Here is a 20,113-nt window from a genome sequence, read left to right on the forward strand (position 1 = left end):
ATAGGATTCTTACTTAAACAGATGGCAGCAGTATTGTCACAGAAGATAGGAATGTTACTCTCAAAGATTTGAAGATCTTCTAGTTGATTCTTGATCCAGAGCATCTGAGTAGTGCATAGTGATGCTGAAATATATTCTGCTTATGCAGTGGACAAGGCTATGGTTGATTGCCTTTTGCTGGCCCAGGATATCAGATTCTTTCCTAAGAGCTGACAATTTCCAGATGTACTTTTACGTTCCATTCTGTCCCCTGCGTAATCTGCATCACAGTAACCAGAAAGTCTATACTCTGATGTTTTCTCATACATCAGGCCCATGTTAGGAGTTCCTTTCAAATACCTGAGTATTCTTTTAACAACTGTTAAGTGAGATTCTCTAGGATCTTATTGGAATCTGGCACAGAGACATACACTAAACAGGATATCAGGACGTGTAGTAGTCAGATAGAGAAGAGAGCCTATCATACCACGATAGAGCTTCTGACAAACCTTCTGACTAACTTCTTCTTTTTCCAGAATGCAAGTTGGATGCATAGGTGTCTTAGCAGGTTTGTATTCCTCCATTTCGAATTTCTTCAGAATGTCTTTAATGTATTTACTTTGATGAACATAGGTGGCTTCTGAAGCTTGATTGATTTGAATTCCTAGAAAGAACTTTAGTTCTAGCATTAAGCTCATTTCAAATTCTGCCTGCATCAACTCAGAGAATTCTTGACATACAGAAGGGTTAGCTGAACCAAAAATAATGTCATCAACATATATTTGGCATATCATGAGGTCATTATTAATGTTTTTACAGAAGAGTGTAGAGTCAACTTTTCCTCTAATAAAGTCATGTTCCAGAAGAAAATTGCTTAGCCTTTCATACCAAGCTCTAGGAGCTTATTTTAATTCGTATAAAGATATCTTAAGTTTAAAAACATGTTATGGACAATTTGAGTTTTCAAAACCTGGAGGTTGGTTGACATACACTTCTTCTGATATATAACCATTAAGAAATGCGCTCTTGACATCCATTTGATATAGTTTGATAGAATGATTTACAACGAATGAAACAAGTAAGCGAATAGATTCTAACCTGGCGACTGGAGCAAAGGTTTCGTTGTAGTCAATGCCTTCTTGTTGACTATACCCTTGTGCCACCAGTCGAGCTTTATTTATGACAACTTCTCCTTTTTCATTTAGCTTGTTTCTGAATACCCATCTGGTTCCAATAATGTGAGTTCCTTTGGGTATAGGAACAAGATCCCAGACGTCATTCTTTGAGAATTGATCTAGCTCTTCTTGCATGGCTAGAACCCAGTCATCATATTGAAGTGCCTCATCACAGGAAGTAGGCTCAATCAGAGATACTAGTTCTAGAGGAATTTCTTCAGGTACCTTGAATGTTGACCTAGTTTGGATAGGTTCATCCTTGTTTCCCAGAATCAAATCTTCAGAGACGTTGGGGCGAATTTTTGATTTCTTTTGGATCGCTAGGGCTTTAGTTCCATCTGGACTCTGTATATCATATACTTCAGGTGCTTTGATCTTTTTGCCAGAACCAATAGTTCTGGAGCCCCTGATATTTCCTTTCTGATTTCCTCCGAAACCTACGAAGCCAACATCTTTAAGTTCCAGGCTTTGGAATATATACTTTCTTCCCGTCATGTGTCACGAGCATCCAGAGTCCAGGTACCATGACTGGTGTCTTAACTCTGCTGCATAAGATATCTACAACATAAACAATCTTATCCTTTGGTACCCAGAACCTTTTGGGTCCTTTGTGATTAGTTTTCCCTGAGTTTCTTAAAACTTTGGGTTTTCTGACATTATCAAAACGTTGTGCTTGTGTATGTGTGTAGTGATAAGAAAATGGAGATTTAGGTTTGTCATTAGTGGAAGATGTATCTTCACTAGGGTCATACCCAATTCCTCTTCTATTTTTCTGACTAACCCCATAAATCATGGATGCCATTATGCTTCTTTCTATCCCATTCTTCAGAAACTTTTGAAAAGATTTTTCATATTCATAAATTACTGTGTTTGAAGTTTGTGGAGCTTGAGGTAACGCTTCTTCAAGTTTTAAACATTTATTATTTGTGGAATCTCTTTCTAATGTCAAAGTTCGATTTTCATCTTTTAGATCTGAAACTGTTATCTCAAGTTTACCACATTCTTCGAGGGTTTCTTCAAGAACCTCTTTTACAACTTTGAATTTTTGTTTAAGTTTCTGATATGAGTTTTGAGTTTCAGACAGGCATGATTCGAGGTCAGAGCGAGAAAGATAAAAAAAAACCTCTTCGGATTCAGATTCTCCATCTGATGTATTCCTGGAGGTGGTAGCCATGAGTGCAACATTTACCTGTTCATCAGAGTCTGATTCTGAGGAATCAGATCCACTATCATCCCAGGTAGCCATCAATCCCTTTTTGGTTCTGAAGGAACTTTTCTTGAAGTTTTCTCTTCTAGAGCTTTCTTTCTTCAACTTGGGACATTCGTTTCTGTAATGACCTGTTTCCTTACATTCATAACATGTTATATCTTTGTTAGATTTACCTCTGGAAGTTGATTCTGATCGATCTCCCTTGGGTCTTGGTTTTCTGAAGTTATTATTCCTTTTTCTCCAGAGTTGTTTTACTCTTCTGGTTAAAAGGGACAATTCTTCTTCATCGCTAGAGTCTTCCTTTTCAGAGTCATCAATATCTTCTTCTTCAGCCTGGAAGGCTTTGTTTTTATCTGATTTGCGTCTTTCTGATTTGGACTTTAAAGCTACAAACTTGATCTTCTTTTGAGGCTCATCTTCCTCTAGTTCTATCTCGTGACTTCTGAGTGAACTGACGAGTTCTTCAAGACTGATATTGTTCAGATCTTTTGTTAGTTTTAAGGCTGTGACCATAGGTCTCCATTTCTTTGGAAAGCTTTTGACGATCTTTTTGACATGATCCGCAATTGTATATCCTTTATCTAGCACTTTGAGTCCTACAATTAAATTTTGGAATCTAGAAAACATTACCTCTACAGCTTCACCGTCCTCCATTTTGAAGGCTTCATATTTATGGATTAGAGCTAGAGCCTTTGTTTATTTGACTTGAGAATTTCCTTTATGAGTCATCCTCAGGGAGTTAAGTATTTCTTTAGTTGTTTCCCTGTTGGTGATCTTTTCATATTCATTATAGGAAATGACATTGAGTAGTATCGTTCTGGCTTTGTGATGGTTCTTGAATTCACGCTTCTGATCATCTGACATTTTTCTTCTGGGAATAGAAACTCCAGCGTCTGTCACAGGTGGTGTGTAGCCAATTGTGACAATATCCCAGAGATCCGCTTCTTAGCCCAGAAAGAAACTTTCATTTCTGTCTTTCCAATAATCAAATTTCTCTCCATCAAAGATTGGAGGTTTAGCATTGTAACTATCTCTTTCATTGGTGTTGGCCATAGTTTTTCTCACGCTGGATCTCTCTACACTGTTAAGTGTTCGATTAGAAACTCAATAACAGAGCCGAAACTCTGATACCAACTGAAGGTTGAGAAAAACAAGAAAGGGGGGGGGGGGGGTGAATTGTTTTGGAAATAAAAGCTTTTTCAGAATTCAAAAACACACAAAATTTTATACTGGTTCGCTTGAAAATCAAAGCTACTCCAGTCCACCCAGCCAAGGTGATTTCGCCTTCAAAAAGGACTTAATCCACTAATCTTGAAAGATTACACAACCAATCGTCTAAGAGAATAATCTCTTACCCCTCTCAAGTATACAGGCTGCGCAGAGTCACTTGAGGAAATAGTTTAAGAAAAAATAAATTGTAATGTAAAGTGCTTCTAACAACAAGCAAGTATTACAGAAAAATATAAGAGCAAAAGCTTTTCACGTAAGAGCAACAACTCGTGAAAATAAGAGTGTGTGAATGATATTTCTGTGTGTCTCTCTAGAGAAGTAATCCGTCCTTTATATAGTAGTTGTGAAGGACCGTTGGAGTGATGGCAAAATCTTGGTCATTGAAGAATAATTACTGTCATTAATTTTGTTGTTTCTTTCTAAAACCATTTTGTCTGCCTCTTTAATCCTTTCTTTAAATACTTCCTTTCCATAATGAGATTCCTTTCCGTTACGCGTTCTGGACTTGTGAATCTGCATCAGAGTCTTGATGTACCAGAGTTAGTCTTAAGAGGATGATTACGTCTGACTTCATCAGAACTTCTCTGTGCTCTAGACTTCTTAAGTATCAGAGTCTAAATCCAGTAGTCTTGTTGGAGCTTCAGACTTCTTGTTGTCTCTCTTTGATCAGAATCAGAATATTTTGGACTTATTCCTTTCTGAGAGGCGTCTGATCATCTAATACGTTATATCTGACGTAAGTTTGTATCTGATGTATGGTCAGAATCCTGCGTAAAAGTTCAGAGTCCTACATAAATGTTCAGAGTCCTGCATAAATGTTCAGAGTCTTATACTCTAAGAAAAAAATCTCTTTAGGGTGCCATTTTGGATTTCATCATTTGTTATCATCAAAATCTTAGAATTATATTGTAGAACCAATTTTGTTCTTACAACAATTGCCATATTGAATTTTAAACAATCACTTTAAATTTGTTATCATATCTTATACCATAATCTTATCTTATGAAATTATATTTATGAGATCTCTTATTTATAAACTGTACTACATCTATTTATTCATCTAATTGATCTATGAAAAACCTCTTTGGCTAGAGTAAATCCGGTACGAATTTGTTAACACTCCTAAAACATATAGACTTTAAGTTAATCCAAATGTCTAAATCAATGTGGCTTAAGAAAGACTATGAGAGCACGAGCTTCTTTCATGTTTGTGGCCTAATAGATATTTTACCATCCATTCCCCGAACCAATCTAGAATGCCATGCAATCACATGATTTTTCATGGCAAAAGCAAAAAACTGAATTTTCTCACATTAATGGTCCAAAAGAAGGAACATTACTATATACCAAATGATTTGACTTAACATACAACAATAATATTATCAATATATAAAACAACTATATATGTCATATCATACATATATAGATAGATAGATGATATATACATGAGACATACGTGACCAGCACCACCTAACAGGTTATAATAATCAAACACATGATAGAGCCTTGTGAGGCCTATATCCACTTTCTTCTTCTCTTTGGATTAGCTCATTTATTGCACCCCTATAAGTCTAGGACAATGAACCTTCTCATACCTACTACTTCTTTTTTATTTGAATAAATCACATGTATATTCACAAATTAAATTGTAGGTAAATTTCCAAAAATAAATAAATTGATGTTCTAAAATAAATATTTTAATAAAAATAAAGGAACTAACATTATGCTTTCAATTAAACTTGTGTAATTAAACCATTTTTTATTTTGGCTTAAAATATATATGTCCCTTATTTTCCTTCTTGTGTTCAACGCTCAAAGAACCAATTCCATCTTAAGCTATACCTTCTTTTGTCACTTCCTATTGTTGCTATAAGGCGATTAACACTATGATATCATTTTTCATCTTATAACTCAATTATATTTAAATAATCTTTTAGATGAATTATTACCTTTTTCCTTCTTGTCATAGATATTGGTGTTAATGTCTTTGTGAGCTTCTAAAATCTCATAAACCATGGAGTTGAAGAACCAAAATTCAAGATATAAGAGACTATTGAATTGGTTCACCACTAAGCAAAAGGAAAATTCAAAAAATATTTCTCTTCAGTCATTGGAATTTGATTCATGCATTTCAACAAACAATTTAAGGTAAATTAATTTGACTAAAAATTGTATAAAAAAAAATTATATTACTACTAGTCTATGATTTTTGTGCTATATGTGATTAAATTATATTGATGTGCATATATTTTTCAGAATCTTTGTAGGTACTTGGAATGTTGCTGGAAGATCTCCTATAGGAAGTTTAGCTGTTGATTTGGATGAGTGGTTGAATCTCAAGAATTCTGCAGATATATACGTTCTTGGGTAGGTATCATCGGGTTTATGTTGCAGTTAACTGTAGACCGTTAAATTAAAAGATGATTTTTTAAAAAAAAATTATTACTAATGTCGATATGTCATGTCCAGACATGTTTTGTCCTGACAGACATGATATGTCCAGTGTTAGCTTCTTTATATTTGTTTCATAGTCTTCTGACAAGTGGATAGACCGCTTGAGTGATACGATTTAGATTTAGGGTTAATCGATCTTGTAATTGGGAGGTGAACTTGATTATTAGGGAGGTGGACTAATAGAAAAATCTTTTCAATTTTTCAGGTTTCAAGAGATAGTACCTTTGAAGACATTAACAGTTATAGGAGCAGAGGATTCATCTGTAGCAACAAATTGGAACAATCTCATAGGAAGAACACTATCATATAATGAAAACTCTCACCAAGATATTGGAGAAAGCAACAAGAAAAAGTACAAGATGGTAGCAAGTAAAAAGATGGTTGGAGTATTCATAAGTGTGTGGTTAAGAGAACAAGTCTTGGAAAAATATAGTGTTTCAAATGTGAGAGTTTGTTCCGTTGCATGTGGTGTTATGGGTTATTTAGGAAACAAAGGTTGTGTGGCAGTTAGTATGTTGATTGAAGGGACAAGTTTTTGTTTTGTTGTAGCACATTTAGCTTCTGGAGAAAAGAAAGGTGATGAAGGTAGAAGAAATCATCAAGTTGATGAGATTTTTAGGAGAACATCTTTTCCTAGAACATCAAAACATCATCAAAATCCTCTAACAATCTTAAGCCATGAGTAAGTTTAAGTTTGTCTCTAAAACACTCGTACAAATATAATTATATGTATCAGTATCAGATATTCTCAGGTGTCAGACACTATACACATGTTGTGTAAGAAGTGTCGATGTTATCTGACTAAGATTTTGATTATGTAACAGTCGCATATTTTGGTTTGGGGATTTGAACTATAGACTATACTTGAAAGACCATCTTGCTAGACATTTAATAAGAAAACAAGATTGGAAGGGTTTGCAAGAGTTTGATCAACTTCAAAAAGAGTTAGAAGAAGGAGGAGTTTTTGAGGGTTGGAAAGAAGGTAACATTGAATTTGCTCCAACATATAAATATGCATCTTCAACTAGCAATATCTATTGTGGGGGTGGCCTTCCAAGTAGGTCAGGGGAAAAACAAAGAACACCAGCATGGTAAAGTATACTCACTTACTTATTCTTTTTTGGTTTCTCGATTATAGGTCATAATGTAGCGATCTGAATCGTCTTAGATTAAAAATCATACAAATTCATATTATTTATATGTTTTTTTATCGATGACCTCTAAATCAAGATTAGACCGTTTAAATTTAAAATTCCGAACACATGAAATTTAATTACTATGTAACATTGTTGGTGGGACAGGTGTGATAGAATTCTATGGTATGGTAAAGGAGTTGAGCAACTTCATTATATTAGAAGTGAAAGCAAATTCTCTGATCATCGTCCTGTTTCAGCACTTTTCTCAACACAAATTGAAATCAAATCATCCACTAGAGGACTTGTGGAACTGGAACATGAGTCTTCAACAATTTTGTATCCTAATCATGTAAGTGTTTTGTGAGTTTTTTTTTTGTTAGATATGAATAAAAAGATTTTTAATTCAATTTTAGATAGAACTCAAAATCTCACATTAAACCTTTATATTATATGAAACTGTTGGCGTTCTGTTAACTTGTGCAGACCTTTGACATAAGCTTTATGCTTTTATTACTATTATCAAAATTAGTTTGTTACATGCACCCTTAGTGGGCTTATATACAGATAAAAGCAACAAACTTAGAGTAAAATACTCCACTTAAATAACTACTTAAATAAGTTTATACTCCAGCCTTATAACTAGCTAAATAAGTTTATAATTTAATTAACACCCTCCTCAGGTTGGAGTGGATGGAATCAAATTTGGACACATTAGCATAAAAGAGTCCAAAGTGCAATGCTTTGATGAATACATTAACGGTTTGGTTTGCATAATCAATAGTTTATAGGTCGAAGGTGAAAATTTGGCGCAGAACCTTATCACAAACCAAAAAGCAATCCATCTTTATGCGTTTGGTTCGTTCATAGAAGATTGAATTATTGGTGATGTGGATGACACTTTGATTGTCGCAATAAATTGTAACAGATTTATTGTGTGAGATGTGGAGGTCATTAAGGTATAAAAGTCATTGAGCTTCACAGGATATGGTTGATATGGCTCGGTACTCGGCTTATGATGACAAACGGGAGACAACCTGTTGCTTTTTGATTTTCTAATTGATAACATGGGTGCCAAAGAAGAAACAAAATCATGTTGTTGATATTTGGGTGAGATGGCCTGATCCCCGATCAGAATATGTGAAGCTTGTTAAAGTTAGGTTGGAATTTGATTTGAAGAGGAGGCCATTTACTAGAGAATTCTTGAGATATCTCACGATCTAAAGAGCTGCTTGAATTGTGTTATTGTTTCCTTGGACAAGAATTGGCTCAACTTGCATACAAAATAGTTGATGTCAGGTCTAGAATGAGTGAGATAAATTAACTTACCAATTAATCGTCTGAATTGAGTTGGGTCTAAAAGGAAATTGTTATGTTCGGGAACTAGAAATGGACGTTCTAGCTTCCCTTAGGAACCATAAATAGAGGTAGTTGGATAACTGGTGATCTTGAAAGGTGTCTCCGATCTCCGTTACGGTGGCATAGGGTGGACATGCATGGTTAGCACTCCAATGAATATAATGAAAATGGAGATCAGAGATTATACATTGCTCTTAGCATGTGAACTGTTTTTATACTTTGAGTCAAGTAAAATGGATTTAAGATGGATTGAGTCTTGGTCTATTGGATCTTTGGTCGGTCCAGAACAGTTGCCCGCATGGCTTTCTCGAGCGTTGAAGGAGCCGAGGTAAGCCTTAAATAAAGCAAGTCAGCCTCTAAGACGGAGTCTGATGTGATGTGGAATTGAAACGCTTTGGAATCAGTTTAAGAGTAGTGGGTACATGCGCATTAAATGTTTTTCTTGTCCTAAGAAAGTTTTTATACATGCTCCTAGCACGTTAGCCTAAAGACGCATGCTAGGGAATGATTTCCCTATCTAAGAAACTTGAGTACCTCTGTCAATTCCATTTTTGCATAGTGGAGCGGCGTGACGAATACCCTTGGATTGATATTTTCTCTTTAATCCTGACCGTTAATATTTAATTTGTTTTCTATATAAAATTGGGGTTTCCCCCTTAGTCTTCATTTTTCTCTTCTTATTTCTCCTTCGTGGTTGCTCATCTGAATCATTAAAAGCCATCTTCTTAGCCTCAGCTTCAAGTTTCTATTGCGATTTCTCTTTCACTTCATGCAAGTATGTTGTCACATCTTTCTTTAAGTGAGTGAAGCTTCTTTTTTTCTTTTTATCATTTCAGGGGGAATCTTCTATTGTCTGCCCATCACCACTGACCAACCAGATATATTCGTATGTAGAGGTGAAATACAATTGATATGGCAACGACAAATACTAAAGATTATTCATGGGTGGACCCACATTATTTGGGGTTCCCCTCAAAGCATACAAAGATGGATGAGGGGATAAAGGTTCTTTTTGAAGTGGGGTCCAATTCGAATTGGAAAATTTTGGTAGCACTCATAAAAGATATAAACTTTAATACGCCAACATAAAAGACAACCTCGTTTATGACCCATTGATGAAAGAACTTCCACTGATGACACACATCCTTAGCGAAGTCTCTCCAATCGGTAAAATTTCATTGGGCATCAACTCTAAGTTGATTCCATTGTCCCAAAAATGTTAGGGAATATGAGATTTGTTGATGCATGTCGAACTGCAATTTGACACAGTCACTATGGTTCATCTCTACAATAGTGAACCCGATGATTGTTGTTTTTGCAGTCCAAACTACAACATCTTCGGGGTTAATTTCATGGTTCATCCCAAAATATACTCTAACTAAGAGTAAAATACTCTAACTAAATAACTAACTAATTTAGCCTTCTAATTAACTAAATATGTTTACTATTTAACACATTTTTCAAACTAGAGTGGATGGAATAAAAACCAAGTTTGGACACATTGACACAATAGAGTTCAAAGTGAAATGCTTTCGTGAATACAATAGTGACTTGGTTTGTAGAATTAATAGGTTGAAGGTGAATACTTTGGTGAAGATCCTTAACATGAACCAAGTGGCAATCCATTTTTATATATTTGGTTTGATCATGGAAGACTAGATTGTTGACGATGTGAATGGTGCTTTGATCGTGATAGTAAATTATAATAGGTTTGTTTTGTGAGATGTGGAAATCATTAAGAATATATAAAAGCCATTGAGCTTTACATGATGTGATTTCTAATGCTCGATACCCGACTTCTGATGACAAACGAAAGACAACCTCCTACCTTTTGCTTTTCCAAGTGATAAAAGAAGTTCCCATTAAGAATGTGTGGAACATATTAAAGTTATGTTGGAATTTGCTTTAAACAAGAGGCACGTTGCTAGAGAATTCTTGAGAATCTTACAATCTGAAAAGATGCTTAGAAGTGTGTTGTTGTTGGCTTGGATAAGAATTGGTTCAACCTGCATACAAAATAGCTGATGTCAAGTATAGAATGAGTGAGATAAATTAACTTCCAAATTATCGTCTGAATTCAATTAGGTCTGAAAGGAAATTTTTCAGAATCAAAATGTAAATTTTGTGAAGGATCCATTCATGTTAAGGCCGATTTAGATGCTAATAAACATGTATCTTGTAAAAGATCTAGATAATATTTTCTTTGGCATATGGTTATAACTTTGATATAAGTGGGATGTTTAGAGATGCATGTGGATTTCCTTATGGGTTAAGGGCTAGAGGTGTTGGGAATAGAAATGATGGAGTTGGTGGGAATAATGTTGGATATATTAAGAGACATTTGATTGTTAATGGGTACGATTTGGTTGTTATGGGAATTGTGAGGTGTTAAAGAGGGAGGGAAAGTTGTTATGGTATCTATAGATATAAAGAGGTTTATGGTTTCGACATCATATGTAATATGCCATTTAACACAATATTCATTACCTATAAAGACACATTTGCGAGATCTAGGATCTAGTTTTGTTCTTATTATCTTGGGGTGGAAGAAAACATTAAACATACAAAAACTTTGATGGTAGAATAATTAGGTGGGGTTTTGTGAAGTGTGTGGAAAGGTGTTTTGAATTTTAAGAATTTGGATGGGAGTCCATTGGTGAGGAATATGGAATTAGACAGAGGTTGGGCTGATAAAACATAGGTAAATGGGATTTAAAAAGAAGGGAACATGTAACATTCAAAAGTTGTTGGTGCTTTATTTCTACTATCCCATTTTGTTGGGGTCTTCCAGGACAAGAACTTTGATGTTGGATCTCATGTTTTAGATAAAGATTTTTCATGAGGATTTGTTGGGCCATTATTAGAATGAATGAGTCATTATAATTTTATGAAATTAGGTTTGAAAAAACTGGATGGAGGATTAAATTAAAAATAAGGTTTCACATTTGAGCTTCGTTAGATAAATCCAACAGATTTGAGTTTCATGAGGAAGTATTTATGTTCTAAAAATGGATGGGTTCGAAATAGGATCCAAATGTCCATGGGAATAAGATCAAAACAATCTAAAGAGTAATTAACACTATGATGAAATGGTAACCTTTTTTATTTATCATAAAAACATGTTTCACAAACAAAATTGGGTATACCGGTAATATTTAAAGGGCAAGTTTCAGTGATAAGTGTAAAAGTATCTTAAAAAGGGTGTTTTAGGAGAATATGCCACAATTTACAATTATGAATTATGTTAATATAAGTGGGAGGAATATAATTGTCAGTAATAACAACATGAGTATTGAGGGGTGGTTGGAGTAAGTAGAGCCCATTGCGCAACTTAGTTATACCAATCGTCTTAAGGGTATGGTTCCTCTGTATTAGACAATGAGAAAAATTGAGGTAAACATTGCATCTAAGGAAATATGATATTTTATGGATGGTAATAAGGTTAGTATGAAATTCCGGTATGTATAAAACACTAGTTAGATAAAAATTCATAATGAAATAAATCAAGCTAGAATAAAAGATAGAAATAGAGTCTCTATTGAGAAACTGAATTATGATAGGTTTAATTTCAATTAGGTGGGAAAATAATATATGGAATGGCACACATAATTTGTGGACCCAATGTCAAAAATATATTGGTGATTAGGGGAATTAGACAGAAGGTAAATGTTAGGAGTACCTGAAGGTTCAACTATGGTGGTGTTCATGTGGTGAAGAGACACATGTTGTTGAGTTGAACCTTGTTGAATGAGGGAAAGTATAGCCTTATATTAATCATCAACTAAGTTGATTGTTGGAACATTTGTCGAGGAGTGATCATTATCTTGTTCTTGACGAAGATCTTCAAGAACATGTTCAATGGTAGATGTTTGCGCTAGGTTCATCTTTTTGAAGTGTGGAGGGAGCATATGCTTTTTGAACCATACATAGATGGTGTCACCATGCTTGTGATAATAAGCACAAATTTTATACCTCTACCTCGGCCTATAGTGAAGTATTTTGGAGTAGACTCTAATGAAATGCTTTTTCTATATGGTGTCGATATGTAAGCAAGAAGTTTGTCTTCATCAAAGGGGTCGTGTGTTGTCACTTATGTAGTATAAGCATCAAGAAAACATTGTTGATTTGTGGAAGCGATTTCATGAGCATTATTTAGGATCTAATGAGAGTTTACTGCTCATTGAGCTCTTTGAAAAATAAAATGACGAGATCATTGTCACAATAGACCTTTATGGTAGGAAGAAGGGTGCAAAATCATTGAACAATGCAATGGCATGTTGGAATAGGAGAAACATTATCTAGTTCTTGCCACATTTTCTTGAGGGATGTGAATAATTGCATAATAGATTGATCCCATGGATGAAATGCGTAGATTTATTCTTGAAAATCTAAGATACATAAGATATCTCCATAAAGGTAATGATCCTTAAGATCTTTCCAAATTTCTTGAGAAGATTCAATCCATAAGACACCATCAGCAATATCCGGTTTGATTGAGTTTATAGTCCAAACCATTAAGAAGGTATTACAATGATCTCATGCCATATTAGTTTGATTTAAGATGGTTGGACGAATTAGGGTTCCATCGATGAACCCTAGTTTATTCTTCGCTCGAAGAATGTATTTAATTGATCTAGACCATGAGCGATAATTGTTGGTTAGAGTGTGAGAGAATATTGCATGGCCAAGATTATCTGATGGATGCATGAAATAGGGTTCAATCATATCAGATTGAAAGCTGAAATGTGGAATAGGGTTTTGAATGGTGTTACTGGTGTTTGTTGGTTCAGGATTTGAAGAAGATCATTGAGGAGATGAATTTAGGGTTATAGTTTCGTCTGCAACAACACCATCGATGGTTTCCATTTTTTATAGAAATATGTATTGACATATTCGCAAAAAGGCCAACAAGAAGTGGTATAAGGGTTCTCCAAGGACATGTGATGCAATATATCACCCTTTCCAGCTTCCTAGTCGCGTGTTTATTAGAACATGTGCCCATTATTTGTAATGGCCTCCCATTGATTAAAATACTCGCTCGTTTATGAAAACGTGGGGAATAACATGTTTTTACCTAGTAACGGTACTAGGTGGGAAGTCAAAGAGGGGGGGGGGGGGGTCACGTTCTCTAGTATAATAGGGCCACATTCTCCAGTATAATAGAGGAAATAAATACCCATTTCCCATGCTCGTAAGAGAAAAATGATGATATTTGTTTCTTGGGTTCTAAGACTCAGGCCCAAATGGTTTCTATAAATACCCCATTCCTTATGTTGGGAAAGACATCCAATTCACTCGTAAAACCCCGATATACATAGAATTTCACCATCCCTACGTGAGCTTCCTCTAGCACCACAACAACCCTACAACCCTCTGATAACCCTACATGATCAGGGGTTATCACTAATTGTACTTTTAGCAAGTATAATTTGTGTCCACCGTGGAGGCTGGTAAAACTAACTTGGGTCACCACTGCATCAAGCGGTCAGATTTCTATTCACCTCTTCCACCACCTATCCAATATGGTGAACAAGAAAGTAGTAACTCCGGCCAACAATATTATTGATGAAGAGGACGCCATGGAAAAAATATGCACTGCCATGGATGAATTATCTCGTAAGAATCAAACCTTGAATTAAAATGTCCTTCACATCCAGCAGCGTAAGCAGGAGGTTGGCCTATGGAGAAAATGGAAGTACTAGACTCCCAAATATGGGGGCATTATGCCAAAGAATTTCAACTCTCCCTCATTGGCCAAGTTTAATGGCAGCAGCGACCCTTACGAGCATGTCACCTTCATCAATACACAAATGGAAATTAATGGAGCACCAACTCCTTGAAATAATACATATCTCTGATACCTTTAGAGATGCAACATTAACGTGGTACATGATCCTGTCATGGGTCTCGACCATCAACTACTAGGACGTGGTGAAGAAATTGGTCCATTAGTTTGCATCAAGAAAGCATAGAAAGATGTCTACCACAACATACGCCAATGCCTCTATGAATATTTAAGGAATTACCTTGCCCACTTTAATAAGGTGACTATCAAGTTTGTCTACCCAAACAAGGAGATTTTTGTGGGAGCCTTTCAAATGGATTGAGGCAGAGCATTTTAACGAATTCTTCGCCCAGAGGCAGCGGCTTCCTTGGCGGAGGTGGTGACACGTGCATAATTCTACATAAAAAGATAGGAAAGCAACTCTAGAAAGAAGGCTAGATATGTTAAGGATGAACTGCTAGCAAACCTGATAACTCGTAGCAGTCACGGAAGAACCATTATACATCGCCCGTCAAAGACAATGTGATGTTCAAATGAAGCAGAAACCCTATAGAGAGTCTCATTCCCTTGAACACTCTCTGTGAGCAGATATAATGCGAGATCCTCCATACGCATGACATTTCACTACCACCATCCCCAAGGCAGACATCATGGGACATGATCCCAACAAGTGGTGCAAGTTTCAAATAGTAAAAAACATGAAAGAATGATACCAAATCAAGAAGTAGTTAGAGAACCTCATTCAAGAGGGCCATTTAAAGAAATATGTCATAGAATATTCCACCCAAACACCAGGCAGATCAAGCTCTCAAGGGCATGATTCCGTTGAGAGCATCATCCCCAAGAAAGGTAAGGAATCAAGCAAGTGAGAGAAGATGAACCTATGCGCCACACCATTAACACCATAGCAAAAGGATTCGTCAGGGGCGGGAAGATTATTTCCGCTCACAGAAGATATAAATGCCAAACTTAACCATTGAGGGCTCGCCCATTAGCCATGACTTAGGCGAGAAAACAACCCCGTAAATTGATATTTTCTTCTCCGAGAAGGATGCCACATGCATCCATCCATATGAAAACAACCCCATTCTCATAATCATTAGGTGTGATGGTATGAAGATAAAGAGGGTGTTTATTTATCAAGGGTGATCTATAGACATCTTTTATTGGGACACTTTTGAAAGATTTCTTCTGGATCTAGACGACCTCAAAGCTCTCCAAGGATCGCCGATAGGATTCTCAGGAGATAAAGTGCACGTAAAAGGGTTATATTACATTGAAGACCATGTTTGGAGTTGAGGATAGCACAATATTAGTCAAGGTAGAATATCTAGTTATAAATGCACCTTATTCATATAATATGGTTATATGGCGGTCTACTTTCAATCAGCTTGGAGCCACCCTATCCATTCTATGTCAGTGTATGAAATACACATTTCCAAATGGGCGAGTTGGGGTTAACTAGGCGGATCAAGAGGTTACTAAAAAATGTTACATGGAGATCCTGAAACTAAAAAAGAATATTATGGCCATAACCCATGTTCAGCAGCTAGACATACAGGAAGTGAACAATGTGGATTTGAAGCTAGAAGTCTAATCATAAGAGATATCTATCAAAGATAGAGATTTGACCGCCCTATTTCAATTAAGCATAAGGGTGGCGAATAAAGAAGACCAACTAGAAGTCGATAGTTATTTTAGGCATTAAGCCGTATCTAATTTAATTTAATTTACTTGTTTGGAATAATTAATGCGAGATACCATCTTTGTTGCTTGTACGGTTGAATTCTTATTACATTCTTTATTTTGTAGAGAACACTCTTTTCCATTGTGGTGGTAATAATGCGCATGGATTTTTAATGAGGCGTCTCACGTTATCATATTTGAGAATATTTTTATTTTGTCTTTGTAGGAACTAGAGATTAAGAATCTTATCAAAACCGACCATAGAGGCAATTATTTATGTTGGATCCTCATGGATGAATTTATGCCACTCATAGAGGCAATCACTTACGCTAGATCCTCATAGAGGAATCCTCTCCTCTCATAGAGGAAATCACTTATAATGGATCATCATTGAGGAATCTTTGCCTCCCAAAGAGGCAATTACTTATCTTAGATCCTCGTGTTTGGATCCTTGCTTCCCTACTATGTCATACATTGACAAGGAACTAGTTCAAAAGTACTTTCATAAACAAGAGAAATAAACTAAGACACGTGAGTCCTTCATTTAATAAAACCCCCATGGGTAAAAAGAACAAAAGGTCCTTAAAGGAACCAAAAATGATTACGGAAAATCCCATCAAGGAATCATTACAAAGGCCCTTAGATTCATGGTTATACAAAGCTAGTAAAGGCATAAATAAATAAAAATAAGGCTCATTGGCTTGCCTTTAGAGTCCACCTTTCTTCTTAGACAATCTCTTTGGGAGAAACATCTATTTTAGGAGTTTACTTTGTGATGTCTTGTCGCCTTTAGACTCGTTCTAGGCGCTCTTATCAAGAGAAGCGTCTGACTTCTCAAAAGGTAGAACCTCTTCTTCCTCCACCAACTATCTGTCACTGGACACTTTAAAAATATCCATCTAACTTGGGTACAACTTAGGGTATGGGAAGGATAGTTTCTCCTTTTCTAACTCAAAGTACAAATTATAAATATCTACTAATTCATTTTAAAGGGTGTTCTTAAGGGATTTCTTTAGGCTTCTCTCTGATACGAGAATGTCCTGGGCCTTTCACTTCAGCGCTTCATGTTTGACCTTCAACTTCTCATTCTCTTTGATCAAGGTCTTTACTATCGCCTATCCTTTGATGATAATTTAAGGTGATAGATAACGTGGAGAAAAAAAGGAGACGAAAATAGAGAAATAAAATAAGAAAGAAAATATGAGAGTTACGTTTTGTTGGGATATAAATGAGTTTAAAGTCTCACATTGTTTAAAAAATGGAAATTAAACACTTTATCAATGAGAGGATTTATATATCCAATAACTTAAGATTTTGGACGAATATGTCTGACCTCTTTCACTTGTTTGGATGAATATATGATCCATCAAAATATAATATGAGGAACCAATCACAAATTGACGTGTGACAATTAAGAGAATAGATGATCAGATGTATCACATATTTCTTATACCATGTTAACTTATGCACACTAGACATCTTACACAAGCATCATGATTCACACATGAAGAAATAAATAAAAATTGTATTATTATCAAAATCAATTTACAACATGAGCCTTTAGCGAGCTTATATATAGATAAAAGCAACAAACGTGGATCTTTGATTATGCGGTGAGAATAATTGATTATGAGTGAATTGATTATGTAAAATTGATTCGGATTAAAATTGAGTTGAATTTATGTTCGAATACATTTTTGTAAAAGTGATGTGAACGACAAATTTTAATGTAAAAATCAGTTTAAACTCAAAAGCTACAAAGTATAACTTCAAATAGAATCAATTCTAAAGATAACATAATTTTTACTTAAAAAAATCAAACACATTAAAATTATTATAGAATCAATTATATATCTCTAAAACTACTTTTGACTCTTCTAAAAATTAAACCAAACATACACTAAGAGTAAAATACTTCAACTAGTAATCTAACTAATTAAATAAATTTACAACTTAACGCCACCTGCTAAAAAGTTCTTATATGTGAGCGATTGTTACAAGTGATTTTCATATCAACACTTTCAAATAATACAATGTGCAAGAATCGATAAAAAAAAAAGCACCTCATATATGTTTTAAGAGGAAAAAGAACAATAGTTAAAATTTTGAAATTAGTATTCTAAGATAATGATTTGTATTAATTTTTGCAGGTCGTGATTAAAGGAAAAGAAGACGAAAACTCAACCTCATTGTCATTGTTAATGAAGAATGTACAAGGTTAATAATACAAGCAAATAATATTTAGATTATAACTAAGGATGATAAATGTTTCCTGGTTATGGTAATTAGGAAAGTGACAAATAATTGCTTCTCTAAAAAGCCAATGATTTTTATTTTTGTGGAGATCAAGAATTGTAGGAAGGTTAAGGTTAGACTCCAAAATGTGGTTAATACAATGTTCAAAATCAAGATTAATCTAATAATAATATAAAAGATTTAATGGATATCGACTCACCATGTAAAGGTTAAATTACAATTTATCATTGGTTGATAGTGTAATTTACGCTATCATTGTATCAACATTTCCTCTAATATAAATTTTGTGAACTTATACAAATGATTGTTATGCAAAAACATGTCTTAGTCCAAAATATAAGAAAGAATATTCAGAATAGTGAAATCTAGATTTTGTTTTCAATTTCCATTCAAAACATGGATACAATCTATATTTATAAAAGGTATAGAAAATTTGGATTTTTTATCGGTTAGAAAATTTGAACTTTTGTTGTTTGGATGATAGAAAATTTGAACTTTATCCTTTGTATTATAAAATGAAACTTTTACCATATTTCTAACATTTTAAAGAAAATATTGAAGGATATCTTTTTTTTAAAGGTTTAATGTATCATTAGTGTCTTAATTTTATAAGAAGTTTCGTTTTAGTCCTCTAACTATAATAAATTACATAGTGGTCTCTTAACTTCATTTTTATTAAACTATTTGTTCTTTTTCGTTAGTTTCTATTGGAAAAACGTTAAAAAGATGTCATTCTGGACTATTTATATCTAATGTGGAATTTATTATTTAAATATAGTTGTAAACCCATAAACTTAAATAAGAAAGACACAGAGCTGAAAGGTTAGGGCAAACGAAGACGATTTTTTTAAATAGTTCCACAAAAGAAGATACCGTAGTTATACGACCAATTCTATTGAAGACGATAGTAACAATAGTTCCACATACCAACTCCATTGAAGACGATATCAACAATAGTTTCACAGAAGAAGAAAACGAAGCTATACGACTAAGGTATGATTTCTCACCTGTAACCTACTAAAAACATGAATTTTTTTTAGTCATCTTCCTTAGTACTTCTGCTATCTTATGTAGGTTGAATAAGTAATGGAGAAAATGTTTAAGTGTGTTATTCATCATTCTGGTGAGCTTTCTAGGGAGTTTGCTAACTTCACAATGTCAAGGTATAAAGGGTTAGAGACCATTTGAGATGTTGATCCGGATTATTAGAGTTACTTTGAAATTTTAGGCAAGTTAAAAGATTTAGGTTAACCAAATGTAGATAAACTTTGGTATTACGATGAAATGAATGTTTGTGATATTGTGTTGTTGGAGGATGACACTGAAACTAAGAGGATGAAAACAATGATGGTTGGGGAATGTCGTTTATATGTTACTCATCCTATTTTACAATTTGACATTATTGATGAACCAATTCTTTCATTAGAATTACATGATGAAGTTGTTGTGGATGTGGGATTAGACTTAGGAGTTAATGAAATTGATGTAGAGACCAATGTGGTGCAAGAGAGTACAAATGTGGGAGTTGAGTTATGAGTTAATTAAACTGATATAGGGACCAATGTGGTGCAAGAGAGTATAAATGTGGGAACCAATGTGGGTGATGGGGGTACAAACTGTGACATTGAGGAGAATGTGGGGACCCTTGAGAGACTCAATTGTAACCAGGAAGAAGTTGAGGAAGTTAATGGTAACCAGACAGAAGATGATGGACTAAATAATAACCAGATATAAGATGAGGGAATGGAAGCAGAAGTGGAGGTGGAGGTAGAGGGTAGTGAAAACAATGCTTTAGATGTCAATTTTGAAGACTCGGAAAATGATATAGGAATTGATGGAGATATAG

The 20,113-nt window shown here is 34.8% G+C and overlaps 1 protein-coding gene across 1 annotated transcript; it reads left to right on the top strand.

Annotated features, from left to right (window-relative positions):
• Positions 1–5,358: 5,358 nt before the first annotated feature.
• LOC127122777 (type I inositol polyphosphate 5-phosphatase 4) lies at positions 5,359–18,457 on the top strand. Its single transcript, XM_051053065.1, has 6 exons — positions 5,359–5,742; positions 5,851–5,961; positions 6,254–6,730; positions 6,873–7,139; positions 7,350–7,533; positions 18,162–18,457. The coding sequence occupies exons 1-6, from the start codon at positions 5,609–5,611 to the stop codon at positions 18,231–18,233; spliced, it is 1,245 nt and encodes a 414-aa protein (XP_050909022.1). The 5' UTR covers positions 5,359–5,608; the 3' UTR covers positions 18,234–18,457.
• Positions 18,458–20,113: the final 1,656 nt, after the last annotated feature.

Source organism: Lathyrus oleraceus, chromosome 1, assembly GCF_024323335.1.
Source record: "Lathyrus oleraceus cultivar Zhongwan6 chromosome 1, CAAS_Psat_ZW6_1.0, whole genome shotgun sequence".
Taxonomy (NCBI): domain Eukaryota; kingdom Viridiplantae; phylum Streptophyta; class Magnoliopsida; order Fabales; family Fabaceae; genus Lathyrus; species Lathyrus oleraceus.

Bases quoted from the DNA above. Each gene is read 5' to 3' on its own strand.
- LOC127122777 (XM_051053065.1), top strand. From the start codon at position 5,609: ATGGAGTTGAAGAACCAAAATTCAAGATATAAGAGACTATTGAATTGG. The intron at 5,962-6,253 runs GTAGGTATCATC...TCAATTTTTCAG, and splicing joins GCAGATATATACGTTCTTGG to GTTTCAAGAGATAGTACCTT. The intron at 6,731-6,872 runs GTAAGTTTAAGT...ATTATGTAACAG, and splicing joins CTAACAATCTTAAGCCATGA to TCGCATATTTTGGTTTGGGG.